The sequence below is a fragment of the Notechis scutatus genome, chromosome 6, assembly GCF_049901735.1.
Source record: "Notechis scutatus isolate UNSWTSFEM ecotype Mainland chromosome 6, rNotScu1.2, whole genome shotgun sequence".
NCBI lineage: Eukaryota > Metazoa > Chordata > Lepidosauria > Squamata > Elapidae > Notechis > Notechis scutatus.
Genome location: NC_142014.1, coordinates 14,844,363 through 14,865,207, shown reverse-complemented (window position 1 = coordinate 14,865,207; position 20,845 = coordinate 14,844,363). Strand labels below are relative to the sequence as shown.

The following is a 20,845-nucleotide window of genomic DNA, read 5'->3' as shown; positions in this document are numbered from 1 at the left end:
CTTGCATTGAGTAGTTTGCATTTAAGGCCAGTAGTAGTTGGAATTGAGGTAGTTAGGGCGTGCATGCCTAGTCTTGGGTGATGGTGGATCGGTTGAGGTAGGGTTGTGGTTGAGGGTTAAAGCTGAGTTGCGGGTTGTGTGGCTTACTTTTGATACAGTCAGCATGGTAGTCAATGTACAGGTCCTTCTCTCCATTGTCTAGACGTTTTTGAGTTCAGTGCGGAGTACAACGGAGCGGGCACGTTGCTGTATGGTTAGGTCAGGGCGACATATATTGCAGGATATTGCAGGGTTTAAATTTGCAGGGTTTAGACATTACGAGTCATGTTCTAGTATAGTGGAGGAAGTGACTTTAGCAACCAAGTATATCCTGGAGAAAAGATAAATGAGAGGAAGAAAGTAGGCTTAAGGAGCTTCCATATTAGTTCCAGAAAAAAATATCATGAGAGATTTGATTTGATTCATTGAAAACTTTAATTTAAATAACCATTTGATGATCACAGAAGCTCTGCAAATTTTCAGCTACAAAAATGTAGCTGTTAAGATGTTGGATTATACCTTAGGAAACCCAACTGAAGCCAAAAAACTCACTGACTGATTTTCTCTGCTCAGCCATCCTTACAATGTTCTTTGGGAAATTGAGTGAGAGTGCTTGGCAAGTTGCCTTGAGCCCCTCCAAGAAAGGAGAGATATAAATCTAATAAATGAATAAAATTTAAAGTCAAGTGCTTGCAAAATATGTGTCCAGTTAATTCATAGCATGATTCAAGTAGATCAGATTTCTTAGTAATATATTTGTGATCAAGGCACATGGAATGATTTCCTTTGTGTTACTGTGTTTGATGAATAAATGCAGTACAACACTTTGCATTGCCTTATTTCAGGATATCAGGAGATTGAGAGTCAGTTTGTTTTAGTACAGTGGTGGCAAACCTTTTTCGGCTCACGTGCTGATAATTGCGTGCTGCCTCCCGTGCATATGTGTGTGATCCCCCTGCAGTGTGTCGCACATCTGCGCATGCACACGCGATCACCCCCACACCATCTGTACATGCATGCATGGCCCCCCAGCGCGCACTGCGCGTCCCTGCACACCCCCGCGCATGCGTGCCAGATACCCAACAATCAGCTGTCAGGCGGTGGGGCGCGCGCATGCGCAGTGGTGCTCTTCCAGGCGAGCTCTTGCGTGCCGGGGAAAATGGTTCTGCGTGCCACTTCCGGCACATGTGCCATAGGTTCCCATCACGGGTTTAGTAGTTAAGACATCAGGCTACAAATCAGGAAACTGTTAGTTCTAGTCCTGCCTTTGGCACGAAAGCTCTCTGGGCGGCTTTGGGACAGTCACTCTTAGTCCAAACCGCCACCACCATTGTTGTGGGGAAAATTGGATGTGGAAGGAGTACAGGTAGTCCTCAACCTACGACCACAATTGAGCCTGAAATTTATGTTGCTAAGTGAGACATTTGTTAAGTGAGTTTTGCTCATTTTACGACCTTTCTTGTCACAGTTGTTATCTGAACCACTTGTTTGTTAAGTTAGTATCACAGTTGTTAAGCAAATCTGGCTTCCTGATTGACTTTGCATGTCAGAAGTTCACAAAAGGGGATCACATGACCCCGGGGGACATGGCAACCATCATAAGGACATGCTGATTGTCAAACATCTGAATTTTAATCTCGTAATCAAGGAGATGCTGCAATGGTTGTAAGCGTGAAAACAGTCATAGTCACTTTTTTCAGTGCCGTAACTTCAAACAGTCAGTAAACGAACTGTTGTAAATCAAGGACTACCTGTATCAGACATGTTTACCATCTTAATTTTTTTGGGGGTGGGGATGAAAAAAATCAAAAATAAATAAGTGGGCTAACTAATGAAATTTTAACACTGGCTTAGCAGTCTTTCAATATTTTATATGACAAAGTTCAGATAACAATGATGTTACACAAAATTTGTTTATATAAATTCTTCTGCCTCTTAAGGAAGATCTATCTAAAAAGGTGGAGCTGTATATGCTTCGCTTGTTTGACGTTTCTGAAACTATTGGCCTTTTATCTTCTTGGGTGGTATACCACCTTCTAGGATTCATATTAATTTCTGTATTGTCAGTGTGAACTTTCTAGCTAATTTATAATAGTCTGTCCCAACACGCTTGTATAAGCAGATGTACCTTTGAAGATATCATACAGTCAACTATAATGCATAATAAACTAGAGAATATTTTCAGAAAGTCCATAAAATCCCTGATGCTTGGAAAATAATATATGGAGATTTAGAATATTGTTGACAATTTACATATAAGGTGAGATGTACTTGACAATACAGATTTATTTTTGCTGAACAGTAAGAACACTGGCTACAATTGAATGAAACTGGATAGTTTATTTTTTACCATATTCATTGCTGAGTAAATTCAAGATAGTAAGTTCTTTCAGGCAGGCAAAATAGAATTAATACATTTTGATTTGTTTCAGTTCTGATACCAAATCGTAGAGTAATACTACTACATAAGACATAAGAATTTATTTGTCATTACACTCGCAAGCGGGTGCAACGAAATGAGGTGCTCTTCCACAAAGTAAAAACTGGACAAACACCACTAAAAAGAAAAAAAAAATTAAACTAAACACAACCAACCATACAATCATCTCTATGCAATTTAAAAATGTAAATACCCCATTACTCTCAGCCATTTAATTCCACAAAAATCTTATGACCCTGCATTCAAACTCAAAACTGCACTTGGATAAAAACTGTTCTTAAATCTGGTTGTCCTTGTTCTTAATACCCTAAATCTCCTTCTCGATGGTAATAGTTCAAAGAGCTGATGTCCCGGATGAGAGGAGTCATTCAATATATTAAGTATCTTCCTCTTACGTCTATTCCTATATAGTTCTTCCAAAGAGGGGAGTGAGCAGCCAATGATGTTTTGGGCCATCTTGATCACCCTCTGAATTGCCTTTTTCTCTGCCACTGTGCAGCTCGAGAACCATACACAGAGACAGTAGGATAGTACCCTGTTTCTCCAACAATACGGCCTCCCCCAATAGGAAGTCCCAGCATGTTTTATAGGCATGAAATGAAATTAAGCCCCTCTCCCCAAATTAAGGCCTATATTAAAACATGCGAAATGGGGGTATGGTGGGGGCTTGCCATTAGGAAGTACTTTTGTTGCACACCCGGATATGGTGCTGCCTGCATTGAGCCCGATACGAAGTGCCCCACCAATGCAGAGGTCAACATCCAAGCTGTCGCTGCCCGCCCGCCTGAAGATGCAAAGGGGGAATTAAGTCACCCCCGAAAAGATGGCCTAGCCATTTTTTCGGGCTCAAAAATAAGACCCGGCCTTATTATATGAGAAACACGGTATACTCTCAATTGAACTCCGATAGAAGGTAGTCAGTAGACTCTCAGCCAGTTGTTGTTTCCTAAGAATCCTTAGTAAATACAACCGTTGTTGTGCCTTCTTAATTAAAGCAGCGGTGTTTGCACTCCAGGTCAGGTTATTTGTAATGATGGTCCCGAGAAACTTACATTCAACCACCTGTTCCACACGAACTCCCTCTATATACAGTGGCTGAATGTCTGCTCTTTTTTTCCTATAGTCCACTATAACCTCCTTGGTCTTCTTAATATTAAATAGAAGATTATTATTTTTGCACCAGCGGGATAGCTGTAATACCTCATCCCGATATGCAGACTCATCATCCCCAGAAATAAGTCCTACAAGCGTAGTATCGTCTGCAAATTTCATTATCCTATTGTTGGGATGTTTATTTGTGCAATCAGATGAATAATAGATGGAGGACAGTACTACAAGGAATTTTTCATTTTTTATTGTGAAAGTGCAATGTTTTTCAATTCAAATGTTATGAAAAAATCTTATTGAGTATCTTTATTGTTGATAATCATTGCTTAGCAATTCATATATGATGACAGACACTTGGTTCTGTGAACATAAAAGGGAATTTTTTTAAAAAAATGTTGTACCGGTAATACTTTGCCTACTGTTTTCATTTGTAAAACCGCTTTGCAAAGACTGACCTATCAGAAACAATTGACTATGTGTGCTTTACTCTTTTCTATAATAGAGTACAAAGAAAAATAAGTTTTAAAACAGATTTTTCTAGCAAGTACAGATTTATTTAGTATTGACGTAAATGTTTCTTTTTTATAGATGACGAGATAAAAACAGTAGAAGGTGTAATAACAAGATTTTGTCTGGACTATGGAATGATCGATGATTTAATTTGCTTCACCGAGGATGCTGTGATGAGGAGTGTGCCACTGCAAGTCGGACAGAGAGTAATAGCTCACGTTGAAGAAGACAAAATATCTCATGGATTAAGAGCAGTCAGGGTGAGATTAAAATAACTGGAGATGCTTCTTAAGCTTTAATTGGTTACAATAGTGGTTTCTCACATTGGACCACTGAAGGGGGCTGCAGACAAGGGGTCTTTGATATGGACCAAAGAAGAAAGCAAGCAAGCCCAAAGCTCACTCACACAGCTCTTCTTCTTGCACGGACTGAAAGGTACTTCACTGCCAGTAGTAAGATGGAAGGGGGAAACAGGACAGGAGTAGAAAGCCCCAAAAGGAAAGAGTATCTCAAGTTCCAGTTGGAAATTTTTTGAACCTCAACCTCAAAGTCCATACCTATAGCTTGTTCCAGCCTCCTGGCACAGGAGCAGAACTGAAAAAGAAGCACCTTCAACTCCGTCAGTATCGTAATAGTTCATCTTGTATAGGCTGCCAGCATTCCTTCAAGAAGGCTCTTTCCACTGCTTGGTGGGTGCCATTACAGGCAAACACAGAGATTTGTGGAGGACTCACAGAACACCAGTCTGTCTCTGCCTGTTTTATTTACACACACACACCACTAATTTTCATACAAATCAAGACAGTGAACACACCATTATTCCTCCCTCCTCCAGCCCCCCGCAGTGGCAATCCTGTGAAATGAGTTGAGCTGAGAAGTTACCTAGTGCTGAATGTTTTTCATGCCTGAGGCAAGAATAGATAGAAATGAAATAGAAAAGAATTAGAATAGAATGCATTGAAGGTGATTCCCAGCACCTTGAGTTGCATCTGAAAACAAATCAGCAACCATTGTAGTGCCCACAAAAGAGGTGACACATGCCCATATGGTCTTGTGCAAAACTGGACATTGCATTTTGAACCAACTGAAACTTCCAGATGCTCTTCCCAAGATATCCCCGTGCATTACAATAGTCCAAACTAGAGATGACCAGGGAGAGGGTGATTGTGAGAATAGCACATTAATCCAGGAATGGGCATGATTGGTACATGACTCGCAATTGTGCAAAAGCTCTGCCTGGCCTTGAGTGCCAACTGCTGAAGCGGGAATTGTGGATCCAGGAGAACCCCCAGGTTACACACCAAGTCCCATCTGGGGCGGTGCAACCCCTTCCATGACCAACATTGGTGATTCTCCAAGATCCAAGGATCCCTAAACTCAGAAGTTGCTCCATCTTTCTAGGGTTCAGTTTTAGCCTGTTGCTCTCCATCCAGACCTCAGCAGCCTCCTTGCACCAAGAGAGGACAATTGCAGCATTGCTTAACTCACCACAGGAAGAGATGTACCTGTGAGAGACATCAGCACATTGATGATACCTCACCCTATGTTGACAGATAATCTTCCCAGCTCTTTATGTAGATGTTAAACGAATAGTTACAATTATTTACTGGCAGCAAAAATGAGAAGATACAGTTATTTTTCTAAGCATGCAGAAAGATTGCTGATGGGAACAAAATAGGTGCATAGAAAGGAGAGTTGTTTGCAAAAAATCTTCCCAGTTTGTCTGACTTTTACTGTGAACAAGTTTTGGGACCATTTTAGCAGCTTGCCAAAGGGCTTCCTCTTTTGAAGGGGAATACCATAACCTTCTACAGACTGAAAAAAAAAAAATGTTTACATAGTACTAATTTTAAATTGAATGTGGATCTTGTGATTAATAATATGCAGTATCACCTAAAAATGCTACTGATAACTACTGTTTAGCTAGTCTTTTGTTGTTTACTTCACTTAACAGATACTTGATATACAAAGCTATCATGCGCAGGTCTGCAAAAAAAAAAAATCAAAAAGGGTTCTTACATTTTTTAAAAAATGAGAATCACTGGTTTACAAAATAGACCTTTTAATGTGATTGACACCCAGTTAGTCAGATTGAGAAGACTAACTGAGCATCCTACCAAGAAGAAATTTAAGGTTTTGGAATACATACCGATCTGTCTCCTACCACCGAAATGTGGAAATGTAATAAGCGATCCAGTTTATATGTGGTGTTGAATATGATTTTGCCCTGGTTCTATCAACACAAAATAATTCAGTCTGAGCTGAGTCAGGGGAGAGATTTCAAATTCAGGCACATGCAGAATAACCTGGATGAGATATTTTCAAAAGGGTAGAAATTGTCAGAAAAGTGGAATACCTGCACCCATATTTCCTGATATGAATAGAGTATGATTAAAAAGAAGCCCCAAAAAACAGAACGAAGTCATAAGTGTAAATGATTAACTATCATTTACACTTACGAGTTTCTTTTGGGGGTTTTGGTGCTTCTTTTTATTCATTTGGAGTTCCTTTCCCCCGACAGTTTTCTGGGACCTTGCCTCCAAACAATGAATTTCTGTTCATCTACAAAAAGTATAATCCTAGATAAGACAAATGAAAAATACAGATAGACTCTATGATAATAAACATAGGAAAGCATGAACACTGCAGATAGATGAATACTGGAGGAAGTCCAGTAGGGGGCAGACCTAGTACACAATTTGAAGTTCAGTCAATTTGAATTAATAAGGTTAGGAGAGGAGGAAAGATTTTGCTTCTGCAAAAGTAAAGTAAAAGTGTAGGTTTTAGATAAGACTACCTTCAGAAGTTTGCTGCAGTCATTTTAAATAGATAAATGGAGGTGAGGGGCAATGAAGAAAAGTAGCCAAGCAGAACAGCATCCAGAAGAGAGAGAAACACCCCAATGAAATTATAGGATGTTATAGCAGCCTATATTTGATCAATTCTTTTTTTGTTCTTGACACATTGACTAGAAAGCACTTCACAATGTGGAAAAACAGTCTTCCATACAATCCTCAAGGAAGAAAGATTATAGGCACAACAATTTTAATTTACTACTACTAATTTCACAAGGCCTAAATAGGTCTCTAGAATAATAAAAGGTCTAATTTCCCTTGCATCTCACAAATATATCTGTAGTAGTTAAACAAGATCTAGTCTGTTAGTATGGATGATTAATGAGTAGTGGGAGCCATTCTTCCCTACCTGGTTTAAAATCTTATCTGTCTTGGCAAATTATTTCTCAGTGGCTTAAATGCATATTGTGATAAGTTACTGAAATATTATACTTGCCTTCCATATTTTGACAACTGTTAGAAAATATATTCCCTATTTTAGATTGGAAGCTATACCCTTTTTTCTGTTTCACATCCAGTTGTCTTTTATCATTTATGGCATCTACTTAATAATAATGACCTAATGGTTTAGCATTTAAAGACGCTGAGCTTGTCTGACAATCTTGGTTTGAGACCCAAGTGCTACACGACAGGGTGTGCTCCAGTTACTTGCCCAGCTCCTGCCAACCCTAGCAGTTCAAAAGCAAGCAAGTACAAGTAAATAAATGGTCAGAAGATAACAGTTTTCTGTGTGATGTATAGTCATGCTGGCTACATTATCACGTAATATCTTCAGACAACACTGGCTCCCTCAACTAAGAAACAGATGAGTATTGCCCCTTGGAGTTGGACACAACTGGACAGGGAATCCTTTACTTTTACTTTAATAATTGTGTCCTTGAGTGTCTTGTGCTGTCTTGTGTCAAGGGGTTTGAAGAAGATGCAAAAGCTTTAATTGCATAGATGAAATAAAAACTATCTAATCTCTTCAGATATCTTAAGCAGTTTCTACTTTTATCTTCAGTGCTGTAGATCTGTCTACAGGATATGATGTCAACTTGATATTTTTGTGAAATGATTTAATTCACATGTTCAACATTTCATTGGTTGAGTATGTTTCTCAGAAGTATCTATATGTGCATCCATTCTCTCCATGATAAGCTGCAACTTACTGATTCCTATTTTGTATGTCCTTGAGCTTGACTGCCTTAGAGCTGTCTGCTCAATTCCATGACTGTCTAGAAATTATAATCATCTCACATGTCTGGAAATTACATGGCTTAAAGAAAATGCTCAACTTTCAGTTGGGCTTGATTACCTACCATTTTGTTGATCTAGTGTTCTGTTCCTTATTTTTGTCTTTAGAATGATACCATGAAGTATAGTATACAAATGTTTCTAAAGGGCTTGCACTCATCATACCAGAAATACCATCAATAGAAATGTTCATTTGTTCCTTTTTGCAGGTAGAAAGCATCTCTGATAAATGGGATGATAACAGCATAAATCCTTACACAGTGGATGCAAGTGTTAAAACACTCATTGGCAATGTTACAAAGTTTACTGGAAGCAATGGTTACATCAATCAAACAACCTCTTTCTCTATGAAGGTAGTTTGTAAAGGTAACCTTTATATTTCCTTTGAAAGGTTTTTTTTTTTGAAGCTACAGTTTTAAATTTCAGATGGTATATTGCTTTAAGTACAGATAATCGTCCTTGGTTAACAGCAGCATTCGGGATGGGAATTGTCATTGCTAAGCAACACTGTCATAAAGCATGAAGTCACATGACCACAAAACTTAGCGATGGCAATCTCATTTGCTGTCATAAAATAAGAATTTCACATGACTGTGACTTCAACTTCCTGGTGGCTTCTCCAATGAATTTGCTTGTGGAAAGCTGGCAAGGAAGGACAGAAATTACAATTATGACTGCAGGCTTTCTGCAATGTTATAATTGCAAGTGAAACCCAAATGCCCAGGTTACAATCAATTGATTGCAGGAATACTTGATGGCCAAGTTAAAGAAATAGATTTTATCTTTGAACAGCTTGCTTATTTTTAAATGTGATTAAAATATGTATTGACTGCTGAAGTGCATATCTTTTTCCCTGCTTTAGTTGTTTTCTTTTGTAATCCAGCATTTGGCTAAATTACAGTGTGGCATGAAAAGGTGGTATCATCTTTTATACGTGCAAAGTCTGGAAGGGATACTTCATTTCAGTGGAGCCTTTGACCAAATTGTTTCTGTGATGCAGTTTTGTCAAGCTACACTCTGTGTCAAAATAAAGTGTTCTACTCTGATAGGAGATGTTGTGGGAGAGCACTTGGCTTTTCCAAATTGTAGCATAGCTTCATATCAAAATCAAGGTGCTCCACAAAGTCAGACAGTGCCATCTTATACAGCCTTGAAGCCAACTTCCCTTTTAACAGATTCTGAGTTATTCCATGCTGCTTTTTATGTTTAAGACTTTTATCCTTGTAAAGGAGATTTGGTGCAAGCTGAATATATTGTCAACCCCTCAACATGGACAAGTGAGGCTATATCTGTAAAGCCCTTACGTTTTAAAAGAATTGACAAGGTACGTGTTAATACATTGTGAGACTTTGCAGGTATTTCAATCACTGTAATGGATGGTGGGAGGAGAAATCAGTAGCAACAATAGGAACTGTCTTGATGCAGTTAGCTTAGAATAATTCTGATTCTGTCCAGTAGCCATGAAATCTCTTTGTTGCAATAAAATATTTTTTCAACTTAAGGAAGCACTAAAGTACAAGTCTAAAAAGAAATTGTCTTTATCCTCTAACAAGATTACAATTATCAAGGGTGGTTTTGAGAGGAGGGTAGAGATCTGGCAGTCAAATTGTTATAAAGTCTGTTGTGGTGTAATTTTTTTTCTATAAGAATATGGGGAAAAAAATTAAGATTAAAGTTCATGTTGGTAATCCTGAAACAGTGACCTGAAAACAGGACATAAGTCCAGTAAGTAGCCTTTACAGGTAGTCCTTGACTTATGACCACAATTGAGCACCAAATTTTGTCATGTCATTGCAGTCATAAGTTGAGTTACCACATAACCAGACTTGATTTCATACCCATTTTTACATTTTTACGCCCTTTAGCAAGTCACTGCTTTTGCAAAGTGAAACACATGGTCATAAGTCCAAGTCCAGCTTATACAATAGGTATTTTTATCAGAAAATGGCAAAAAAAATGATCACAAAATGTGATTGTGGACCACAGGATGCTGCAACCAGTCATAAATGCAAATCGGTTGCCAAGCACTCAAAATGTGGTCATCTGACCACGATGATAGTACTGCACTTATAACTTCTGAGGATGGGTCAAAAGTGATTTTTTTTTTCAAGTTTGTTGTAACTTTGAACGGTTAAATCACAGTATATCAAGAACTACCTGTGTCTTGCATCTCTATCAATTGCTAGAGAGATTCCGCATGTGTAATTAATGTTTGACTGTCAGGACTTGTAGAATAAGAGTTGTTCCTGCAATAGAGAATATAGTTTGATCACACACACCAGACCAGAAACCAGGACACTATTCTCGCCTGAATATCACCTGGTTGACTTTGGACAACCATTCTCTCTCGGCCCCTTTTACAGGATAGTTGTTGTGGGGAAAATAAAAGTATTTGTGTGTGTTTGCCACCTTGAGTTATTTAATATATATAATTTTTTATGTATATAAGTGCGAAGACATTGTGACTTATGCAGGTAGTCCTCAAGTTACAACAGTTCATTTACTGACTGGTTCAATGTTACAACATCACTGAAAAAAGTAATTTATGACAATTTTTCATACTTAATGACTGTTGCAGCATCCCCATGGTCACGTGATCAAAATTCAGACAATTGGCAACTGGCTCAATTTATGAGGGTGTCAGGGTCCCGGAATCATGTGATCACCTTTTGCAACCTTTTGACGAGCTGTGGGTAAGGCAGATTCACTTAACCATCATGTTACTTCTGTAACTGAACAGTTGCAGTGATTCACTTAACAACAGTGGCAAGATCATAAAACGGGGCAAAACTCACTTAACAAATGTCTCTTAGCAACAGAAATTTTGAGCTCAATTGTGGTCATAAGTCAAGGACTACTTGTAGTTTGGATACGGTACCAAAATCCCTAAGTCATAAACTGTATTAGAAAGACAAATAAGCTAGAATTCCTCTTCACACATAATGCTAAACAAATCACAGAAGATTCAAGTGTATTTTATCATTTCTGCTTATCAGGAGTGCTTAATCAGGACATGCTAAGCATATCATTCAGGCATCAAATTATAGTAGTTTATACTCTTATTTAATCTAATAATAACTACAATTATTACAGATTCGTATTTCCAGTATGTATGGAAGAACTGGTGTGGTAGACGACAGTGTATTTTTCAATCTGGATTTTCTGAATCTTCCTAAGGATTATTTACCCCATAAAGATGATCTTGTCAATGTTGTGGTTGTGGAGAGTAACCAATCCTGTTATAGTTGGAGAGCATTTTGCATGGCTCCAGCAGACAAAAATCGGTAATGCAGTTTTCATAATTCTTAACAAAATTATTTAATTCAAGTTTATAAAGTCCTCCTACAGTTCTTGAAAATAAGTGTGGTACTGAGTAAATTAGCATCTGTGTCATGCCCCTGGTGGAGACTGACTCTGAGAGAGAGGAGGAACAGCCAGAGGTTGTGGAGGAGGCTGGGGAAGGGCAGAGGCTGGCTGAGCAGTCAGAGGAGGATCCAGGCCCATCCCCTATCCATCCTAGGGCACACAGGGAGGAGAGGATCAGGGGAAAACATGGTCTACTCGGGAGAAGGGCCATGATCTTCATGGGTTGCAGGTGTGAGATCTGCAAAAGAGTTTGGACCTGCGTGCTAGCAAACACGAGATAAGTGTGTTTTTTCCTGGATGAGGATTATCTTGGTTGGTGTTCTTCCAACAGACTACCTGGTTATCTTGAAGTTTGTAATTAATTATCCTGGTCTGTCATGGAACTTTCTTCAATGGTTTGTTTTTGGTTTTTGCTTCGTTATCTGCTATTTGAGTGTGAACTGTATTTCTTTCATTTGGAATGTTATTTTGAAAATAGTTTAATCTCCAACTGTGAACAATTTAACAGTGAAGCCAAGTTGAAGGCATTAAAGGACCTTTATTTACGTTTCGGATTTTGTTATATTTGTGGTACACAACGGGTCATCCCAATCTGTTCTGTTCTATGTTACAGTTTTTGTTTGAGAGTAACATGTTTGTTATCCTTATTTATTTTGTAACTTGCTCATGCTAACAGTAAAGAGATTTTAAAAAATGGATTTTTGTTGGCAAACTTTAAAAAGTTTTCACTCACCTAATATTTACTAATATTTATTCTCACCACAGATTCAAGACTATATTATGAGCTGATATGAAAAATAAAAGGAGTTTTAAATAGTATTTTCCCAGGGCTTTTAAATACTTTTTATCCATTATTTTTAATAATTAATTCAAAGTGATGAAAATATCTATTGCTCCTTCCCCTATTCCCTTCACAACAACCACCCTATGAGGTGGGTTGGGCTAAGAGACAGAGTGACTGTACCAAAGTTATCCACACGGCTTTTATTTATTTTTATTTATTTATTTATTTGATTTGCCAATTGTTTACAAGATAATAAGTATAAGTGTATACATAGTTGTGAATACATGAAATGGGTACATATAAGAAAAAAAAAGAATAAGAGAAACAATAGGACAGGGACGGTAGGCACGTTGGTGCGCTTTATGCACGCCCCCTACAGACCTCTTAGGAAAGGGGTGAGGTCAATAGTAGACAGTCTAAGGTTAAAGTTTTTGGGGTTTGGGGAAGAAACTACAGAGTCGGGTAGAGTATTCCAGACATTGACCACTCTATTGCTGAAGTCGTATTTCCTGCAATCAAGTTTGGTGCGGTTAACTTTGAGTTTGTATCTATTGTGTGCTCTTGTGTTGTTATGGTTGAAGCTGAAGTATTCATTGACAGGTAGGACATTGCAATGTATGATTTTATATACCATGCTTAAATCAGACCGAAGACGGCGTAATTCAAGGTTTTCTAGTTCTAGAATTTCAAGTCTGGTGGCATAAGGTATTCTACAACGAGTAGAGGAGTGGAGAACTCTTCTTGTGAAATATTTCTGGACTTTCTCAATTGTGCTAATATCAGATACGTAATGTGGGTTCCAGACTGATGAACTGTATTCGAGTATTGGTCTAGCAAATGTTTTGTATGCTCTGGTTAGTAGTGTGATATTACCAGAGAAAAAGCTACGTAGGATTAGGTTAACAACTCTTAATGCCTTTTGGCTATGTAGTTGCAGTGGGCTCTAGCACTTAGATCATTAGAGGTGAGTATTCCAAGGTCCTTTACAGAGCTTGGGTCATCAACAAGATCTTGACTATTCAGCTTGTATTATATTTTCTGATTTTTTTGCCAATATATAAGACAGAGCATTTATTTGTTGAGATTTGAAGTTGCCATTTGTTTGACCATTCTGATACATAGTCAAGATCTTTTTGTAGGGTAGCAGTATTGTCTGTGGTATTGAACAGCTTTACATCATCAGCGAAGAGAACGCAATTGCTCTTAATATGATCACAGAGGTCATTTATGTAGAGTATGAAGAGAGTTGGTCCTAGAACACTGCCTTGGGGGACACCACTATTGACAGGTACTGGATTTGATAGGACGCTCCCAATTTTGACCATTTGTTGTCTGTTTGACAGGAATGCTTCTATCCAGTTATTCAGTTGTCCAGAGATACCATAGGATTTTATTTTTAGGAGTAGTTTGTCGTGTACCACTGAATCAAAGGCTTTACAGAAGTCTATGTAGATTGCGTCTATTGCTTTGCCCTGGTCGAGTTGTGTAGTCCATATGTTTTTGCAGTGTAAGAGTTGTAGATTACAGGATAGTTTTTTTCTGAAACCAAATTGTTTATTGGAGAGTAGGTTATTTGTCTCTAAGTGGAGGATGATGGATTGGTTAATAATTGATTCCATGACTTTACAGGTGACGCAGCATAAGGAGATTGGCCTGTAATTTTCAACTAGGCTTGGGTCTCCTTTTTGAAGATGGGGATGACTGTGGCTTGTGACCATAGGTTAGGCAAGGAGCTGGTCCTGAAAGATTTTTCAAAGATTATGCTTAGAGGTTTGGCTATGGCAGTGGATAGTGGATATGTCTAAAACGGAACTAGAACTCAATCTCCTGGTTTCTAGCCTGGAGCCTTAACCACTAGACCAAACTGACTCTTTTCTGATTTTCAGTGGTTTCAAATTAATCCTTATAGGAAATCTGTTTCAGTCTGGGGTTGTCCAAAATACATTGGCAATCAGCAGTCAAATAGGTTTTCTATCTATTTCTTAAGAACTTGCTTTTAATAAAATATATTTTAAAATGATGTTACATAAAATATAGTCTAATATAATGTTTTTATTTGCTTTTTGAAAGTTTGGTCCATATTAAACATTTTTTTTTAAAGATACTGGATGAAAGTATATGTTGGCTGTGTACCAACTGCTAACAAACCAATCATCGATGCAATTAATCCATTTGATTTGATTTAAATCATATCAATTAATATTTCAGATCATTGCTGTCACAAGACATAAATCTCAATGAGCCAAATGAAAATTTATTGAAAGACAAAGAAGGACTTGAAGTGTCAAAAAAGACAGATTTTGGACAACTCAAATTAGGAGGGAGCAAAAGTATGGAAATCTGGATAGAGTAAGTTAATTTTGTTATTGCCTGTGTTTTTCTTTTAAAATGTTTTATCATAACTTAAATCCACAGTTTACTCTGATATCCAAGGCTGATCTACCCATGACCCTTTCCCTTTGTAGCAGGTACACTGGATCAAGCGGAAGTCCAACAATGCAGTTCCAATTTGGTTATCCTATATCAGGGGTGTCAAACTGGATTTCTTTGAGGGCTGGATCAGCATTGTAATTCTCCGTGTGGCGGGGTGGGTGGGATGGATGCTTCCTGCAGCACCCTACAGTCAAAATGGGGTGCGGGGTATCCATGCGCAGCCCCCCGTGTCTCGTTTTCACCCTCCATGGCCTCCTGCATCATTGCTGGCTGAAAACAGGCTGCATAGCCTGTTTGGGGTGCATTTTCCACCCCACTTTTGGCCTGTTTTGGGACCGGTTTTGACCCAGTTTTGGCCAGGAGAGTGCTGCAGGAGGCCATGGAGGTTGAAGCCGATGTGCAGGAGGGCTGCACATGGCCCATTTTAGCCGCCAGAAGCACCATGGGCTGGTCCCTTGATATTTCCAGGCCAGCCCCGTGGGCCAGATTTAAGCACACCCAGACCGAATCCGGGCCACAGGCCTTGAGTTTGACACCCCTGTCCTATATCTTTCCTCTTGAGAAAGACAAGAAACAATTAAAGCACTTTATTCTGTATGTTTAATAAGCACTTAGAATGATCTCCTAGCACAGGAAAAATGTCAGTACTCTATGCACCAGGCAGACTGAAAAGAAATGCTGTAGGAAATGTATTACCTACAGTGTGTGTTTTCCCTAATTGGTCCAAAAGTCACAGGCAAGATTTTTTTTTACAATTCACTTAATGCACAGCTACACACAAAATTAGTTAGTATTAGTACTAACTTTATTAGTATTAATAGAGGCCTGAAAATTCCTGAAAATGGAAAGACTTCATTGGATATAGTCTCTTGCCATCAGCTACAGTTTCTTGTTTTCTTATTGCTAATAATTTGGGATAAAGGATAAAACTGTTACAGTGAATTTTCTTACCACTCTAGAAATATTTATGATCCTATTAAAAACGTACAAGTAAGCTTGACTTTTCATCAGTCGAATTTATAATAGCCATGGAACAGGTGCTTTATGGGCCATAAAGCATTCTTGTTGTTCTAAATGGTTGTGCCACCCACCCTACTCTGCAATTATATGATCTCATGTTGGGTTGCTCAGAGTAGGGTGAGTGGCTCGGTCCTGGTGTTCTTGGTTCATGTGGCCACAATTTGTGGTGCTTTTTGCTGGTTTCCTTCAAAAAAAAAAAAGTGCATTGAGATGAATTGGTTCTCTTAATAACCACTGCAAAAAAGGCTGGGAAATAACTTTCAGCCACATCAGTTTCTTGACCTATGACTGTAATGACTGAAACTGGATTTCTGGCCCCAGTGATGGTCATAAGTCAAGGACTATATAAATTTAAAAAAATGACTTCAGATATCATTTCTTATATATAACATATTTAAATATTGAGATGGAAAGTGGTGCTATTATTTTAGGAACAAAGGGGAAACAGAGCATTCTTTAATTAGCTGCAAATTATGTGGCTGGGATAAAGAGAAGCAGTTCTGTCTTCAGTTGTCAGAAAAGAACCAGATGTGCTGGAAAACAGCTTCAGCATTGACTGTCCCTGATGGAGCTGCTACTTCAGGTAAATTATACATCCAGTATTTAAAAAGGATTGCACTGCTTGTTAGTTCTACTCTAGTTGGAACACTTGTTTTGTTTTGTTTTTATAAAAGGTAAATTCACGTGCCTAAGCAATATTGGAGATTCTAATAATTCTACAATTGGACAATCTGAAAGTGTAACATGTGAAAAACAAGGAGAAGAAATCAGAAGACATAACAGAAGCATATCTCTATCTTCTGGGAGCAAGACTTCTATAACAGTTGTATGCACTGCAAAGTATGTTTCCTCCCCTCCCCCAGTACAATTTTGTGAAACAATAATGTATGATTTTCTCTGTTAGAAGTCAGGATTCAAATTCATAGCCAAAAGGAATTACACGTATGTTATCAGACTAATTCTATTCTTGATCCCTCTGTTGTGGGTTTGTATATCTGGGTTGTTGTTGTTTTACTTGATAAGGCCTCATGAAAAAGTATGAAAAAAGGGCAAAATGTATGGTTTAACATTCCGTTCATCCAAAATCTGAGCTCAGGAATGTTGATTGTCCATATTGCTGGAATGGAATCGTTTAAGGTAATGATCGATCTCAGTGGAGACTTAGCAAACATCCAGGAGTGAATTTATTGAAGTTGTCTAAGTATTAACCAGTGATTTTGAATGTCTTTAAATTCATCCTAGATGTTGGAGCTTAGACAGACTCTTTCACAACAAAATTTCCTTTTAGTGAATTTAAACCAGTAAAATTAAAGAACATTACAATGGAAGCTTTTAATTTCTTGTTTTAGACAGCTATGTTGACCAGAATCCTGAAACTTAGGGCAGATGTCAATTTTCTTGATATTTCAACTTCTTGCTAAGATAGAAAAATGTAGGTTCACCAGTATTCAGATGTGTCCGCACTTTGCTAACCAACAGCCCTTGGTCCTCAATTGAATGACATCTACATGGAGGGAAGCATGCAGTGGGGTACCTCAAGGTTTTCCCTTGTAAGACGGGGATAGGTCAGGATGGGTGTTACTCCTCTTTAGCTGCTAAGGACTGAGTCTGTGTAAAAGGCTTATTAGCCTAGCTCCGCCCACTCTGGGTTATTCCTCCCAGTTCTACTCAGTCCTTGGCTGAAGAAGGCCCCCTTTCCCCCCCCCCCATGAACAACTTGCAAACACCCGTGATTGGCCGGCGCGCGGCCGATTGGCCCCCGCCCCCCCCCGGCCCCCCCCCAAACCCTGCATGGTGAAACAAGGAGATTGGTGCCATGCTCCTGCCGAATAACCCCGCTTTTGCATGCATCTGGACTTTATAAAGATTGAACCAAAGGCACCTTTCTGCAAGGGAAACCCCCCCCTTTGCACCCCCCCCCCCCCCCCCCCCCCCCCCCTCTTTCTTTCACACCTTACAGAAAAAAAAGCCTAAAAAAAAAAAGCCTTCCCCTTTAAATCAGACGGGTCCACTTGTCAGCTGGCTATTGTCCGTGGAGCCTGGGGGCCCTTTTCAGCCATTCAGGTGTGCGTGGGCAGTGGCCATGCTGGTTACAGAGCCTCAGGGCTGATCTCCCCCCCTGCAGTGAAGCAGGCAGCTGCGTGATCAAGCAGCTGCCTTTTGCAAGCTCTTCTACCTCCTGCAGAGCAAGAGAGCTCCAGGGAGTTAACAGAAAACTCCCTGATGAAGAAGAAGCCTTGTGGCCAGAAGCGGCCATTTTGTTGAAGACCTCATGGCTGGTGGCCATTTTGAAGACCTCAGGTGGCCATTTTGAAGAGGCCTTTCTTCTTCCCAACCAGTCTTGGTTGTTGTTGAGGAAGACATCGAAGGGTAGGCGCCAATTTTCTTGGTTGTTGTCCTGAGGAAGACATCGAAGAGGGCTCAATTTTCCTGGTGGGCTTAGTTTCCCTATCCAGTTGAAGGATAACATTATTTACCCTAACTGTTTTGGGTAAAAATAATAAATATGGTATCATGGTTTGTTAGTTAAAGTGTGTGTAACTTTAACTGCAAGAATGTAATTAAGGGTGTGGTTGTAAAAGCACTATATAAGAAGCTGAGGCCATTTCAGCTCGCTTCTCTGTGGCTTACTGATCCCTAATTACTGGATGGATTGATGACTGCGTTCTTGCCAAAGAAGGAGTGTTGATATATTTCTCAGCGGAGAGAAAATAAAGATTGGACTGATTTATTGTAAGTGAACTGACATTGGCTATTCAACACGGACTTTGCAAATAGAGTATCCCCACAAGATTTGACTGAAATTGATATATGACTAATGGACTTTTTATTTGACTATGCTATAATTCTTAAATGGAATAAAACAATATTTTTGATAGCACAAGCGTATCTGTATTTTTACTGCGTGTTAACTAGAAAACTTATCTCACACATTTACCTGTCTTCCTATCTGACTTAGCTGCACGTTCTGTTTAGTTTGTTTTCCTTAACACCCGTTGGGGAATCAGGCTTAACACTGGTCTATAGTTATTGTCCTATTAGGCCCAGGAGGGTATGAGTCCCAAGAGGATGTGTTAAAACATCCTGCTGAAGTTGTGTAGGGCAGAAGAGAGTGGTGGTTGTTGTGGGGATGGAGAAGATTTCCCCTGAAGTCCCTTTATAAATCCCTTCATGTGGTCTCCTCCTTGCACAGGACTTTCAGTCCAGAATAGGCCTTGCTGTTCCAAGATGGCTGAAGCCCCAAGGGAAACCAGAGCTTCTAAAGCTGCCAAACCTCAAAAGCACATTCCAATATTTTCTTAATAATTTCCTCCTGTGATGGTAGAAGAGAAGAAGGACATTATACGAGACTATTATGGGAAACTATACACACAAGAGAATATTGACGAGGATAGAGTTAAACAGTACTTACAGAATGCTAATCTACCCCAGATACCTAAAGAGATTGAAACAATGTTAGAAAGCAATATAAGGATGATGGAGTTAACTGAAGCACTTAAGCAAAACCATGGAAAGGCACCAGGCCCAGATGGACTTCTGGCAGAATTTTATAAAACACTACAGGAATCGTTGAACCTTCCATTGCTAGAAGTTATGAATGAAGTTATGTTAAAGAAGAAGATACCCAAATCATGGTCAGAAGCTTATATTACACTTGTCCCAAAATAGGAGGCCGATCCATTACAAATCAAGAACTATAGACCTATTTCCTTACTAAATGCAGATTATAAAATTTTTGCTTCAATATTGGCAGAAAGACTTAAAAAATACCTAAACAATTTTATCCACCCTGATCAAAATGGATTTCTGCCAAAGAGACAAATCAAAGACAATATGAGAGTAATCTTGAATACTTTGGAATACTACGAGGCACGCCCTGAAAAACAGATGGCTGTGATATTTTTAGATGCACAGAAGGCATTTGATAACGTGAATTGGTGATTCGTGTTATTACAGCTGGAACAGATGGGCTTTGGTAAAAAAATTACCCAAGCAATAAAAGCTATATATCATAACCAAACGGCAAAGGTAATGATAGAGGGAGAATTGACAGACTCTATTGATATAAGAAAAGGAACAAGACAAGGGTGCCCACTATCACCTTTGTTGTTCATGTTAACCTTGGAAGTGTTAAACAGAAATATTAGAGAAGAAAAGGATCTAAAAGGGATGAAAATTAAAAAGGAAAAATTTAAGTTGCAAGCATTCGCAGATGATCTGGTTTTCATTTTAGAAGACCCACTAGAAACAGCATCAAAATTGATAGAAAAGATAGAGGTATATACAAAGGTGGCTGGTTTGAAAATAAATAAAGACAAAACAAAGATTTTGACAAAGAATATGCTATCAAGACAAAAGGAAGAACTGGCGGATGTATTGAAAATCCAGGTCACGAATAAGATCAAGTACTTAGGGATACATTTGACAGCAAGATGTAGTACACCAAAAGAGAATAACTATATTAAACTTAAGCAGCAGATAGCGGAAGATTTGGCGAAATGGGGAAATTTACAACTGTCATTTATAGGGAGAATATCAACAATCAAGATGAATATATTACCCAGAATTTTATATTTGTTTCAAACAATTCCAATTAGGCTTGGAAAAGATTATTTTGAAGATTTAAATAAAATTGTATTGAAAAATATATATGGCAAGGTAAGAAAGCGAGAATAAAGTTAAAACTTTTGCAAGATGCCAGAATAAGAGGAGGATTTGGTTTGCCGAATTGGGAGTTGTATTACCAAGCTACAAATTTGATGTAGGTCAAGGAATGGATAACATTAAGAAATGCTAGATTGTTGACATTAGAAGGACATGATTGTTGGGTGGCATGCTTTTTTATGGTATAAAGGAACTAAAACACAGGGGTATTTTAGAAGACATTATATACAGGAGTCTGTGATTAAACTGGGAGAAGACTAAAAGGCAATGTTATTTGAAAATTCCAGTCTGGCTATCGACTATTGAAGCATTTTCTTATCCTATAATATATAAAAAGGAACAAACAGTTAGATATGGTGAAATATTGAATGAAAAGGATGAACTTAAATC

At 38.6% G+C, this 20,845-nt stretch overlaps 1 protein-coding gene across 1 annotated transcript in view; it reads left to right on the top strand.

The window, feature by feature from the left end:
- MOV10L1 (Mov10 like RNA helicase 1) overlaps positions 1 to 20,845 on the top strand; it is a 62,981-nt gene that overhangs the window by 6,523 nt on the left and 35,613 nt on the right. Inside the window, exons 2-8 of the mRNA XM_087969419.1 lie at positions 4,175 to 4,356; positions 8,397 to 8,553; positions 9,399 to 9,511; positions 11,281 to 11,471; positions 14,546 to 14,686; positions 16,222 to 16,373; positions 16,465 to 16,630. Of these exons, the coding sequence (XP_087825545.1) occupies positions 4,175 to 4,356; positions 8,397 to 8,553; positions 9,399 to 9,511; positions 11,281 to 11,471; positions 14,546 to 14,686; positions 16,222 to 16,373; positions 16,465 to 16,630 (1,102 nt within the window). The remainder of the gene's footprint in view (positions 1 to 4,174; positions 4,357 to 8,396; positions 8,554 to 9,398; positions 9,512 to 11,280; positions 11,472 to 14,545; positions 14,687 to 16,221; positions 16,374 to 16,464; positions 16,631 to 20,845) is intronic.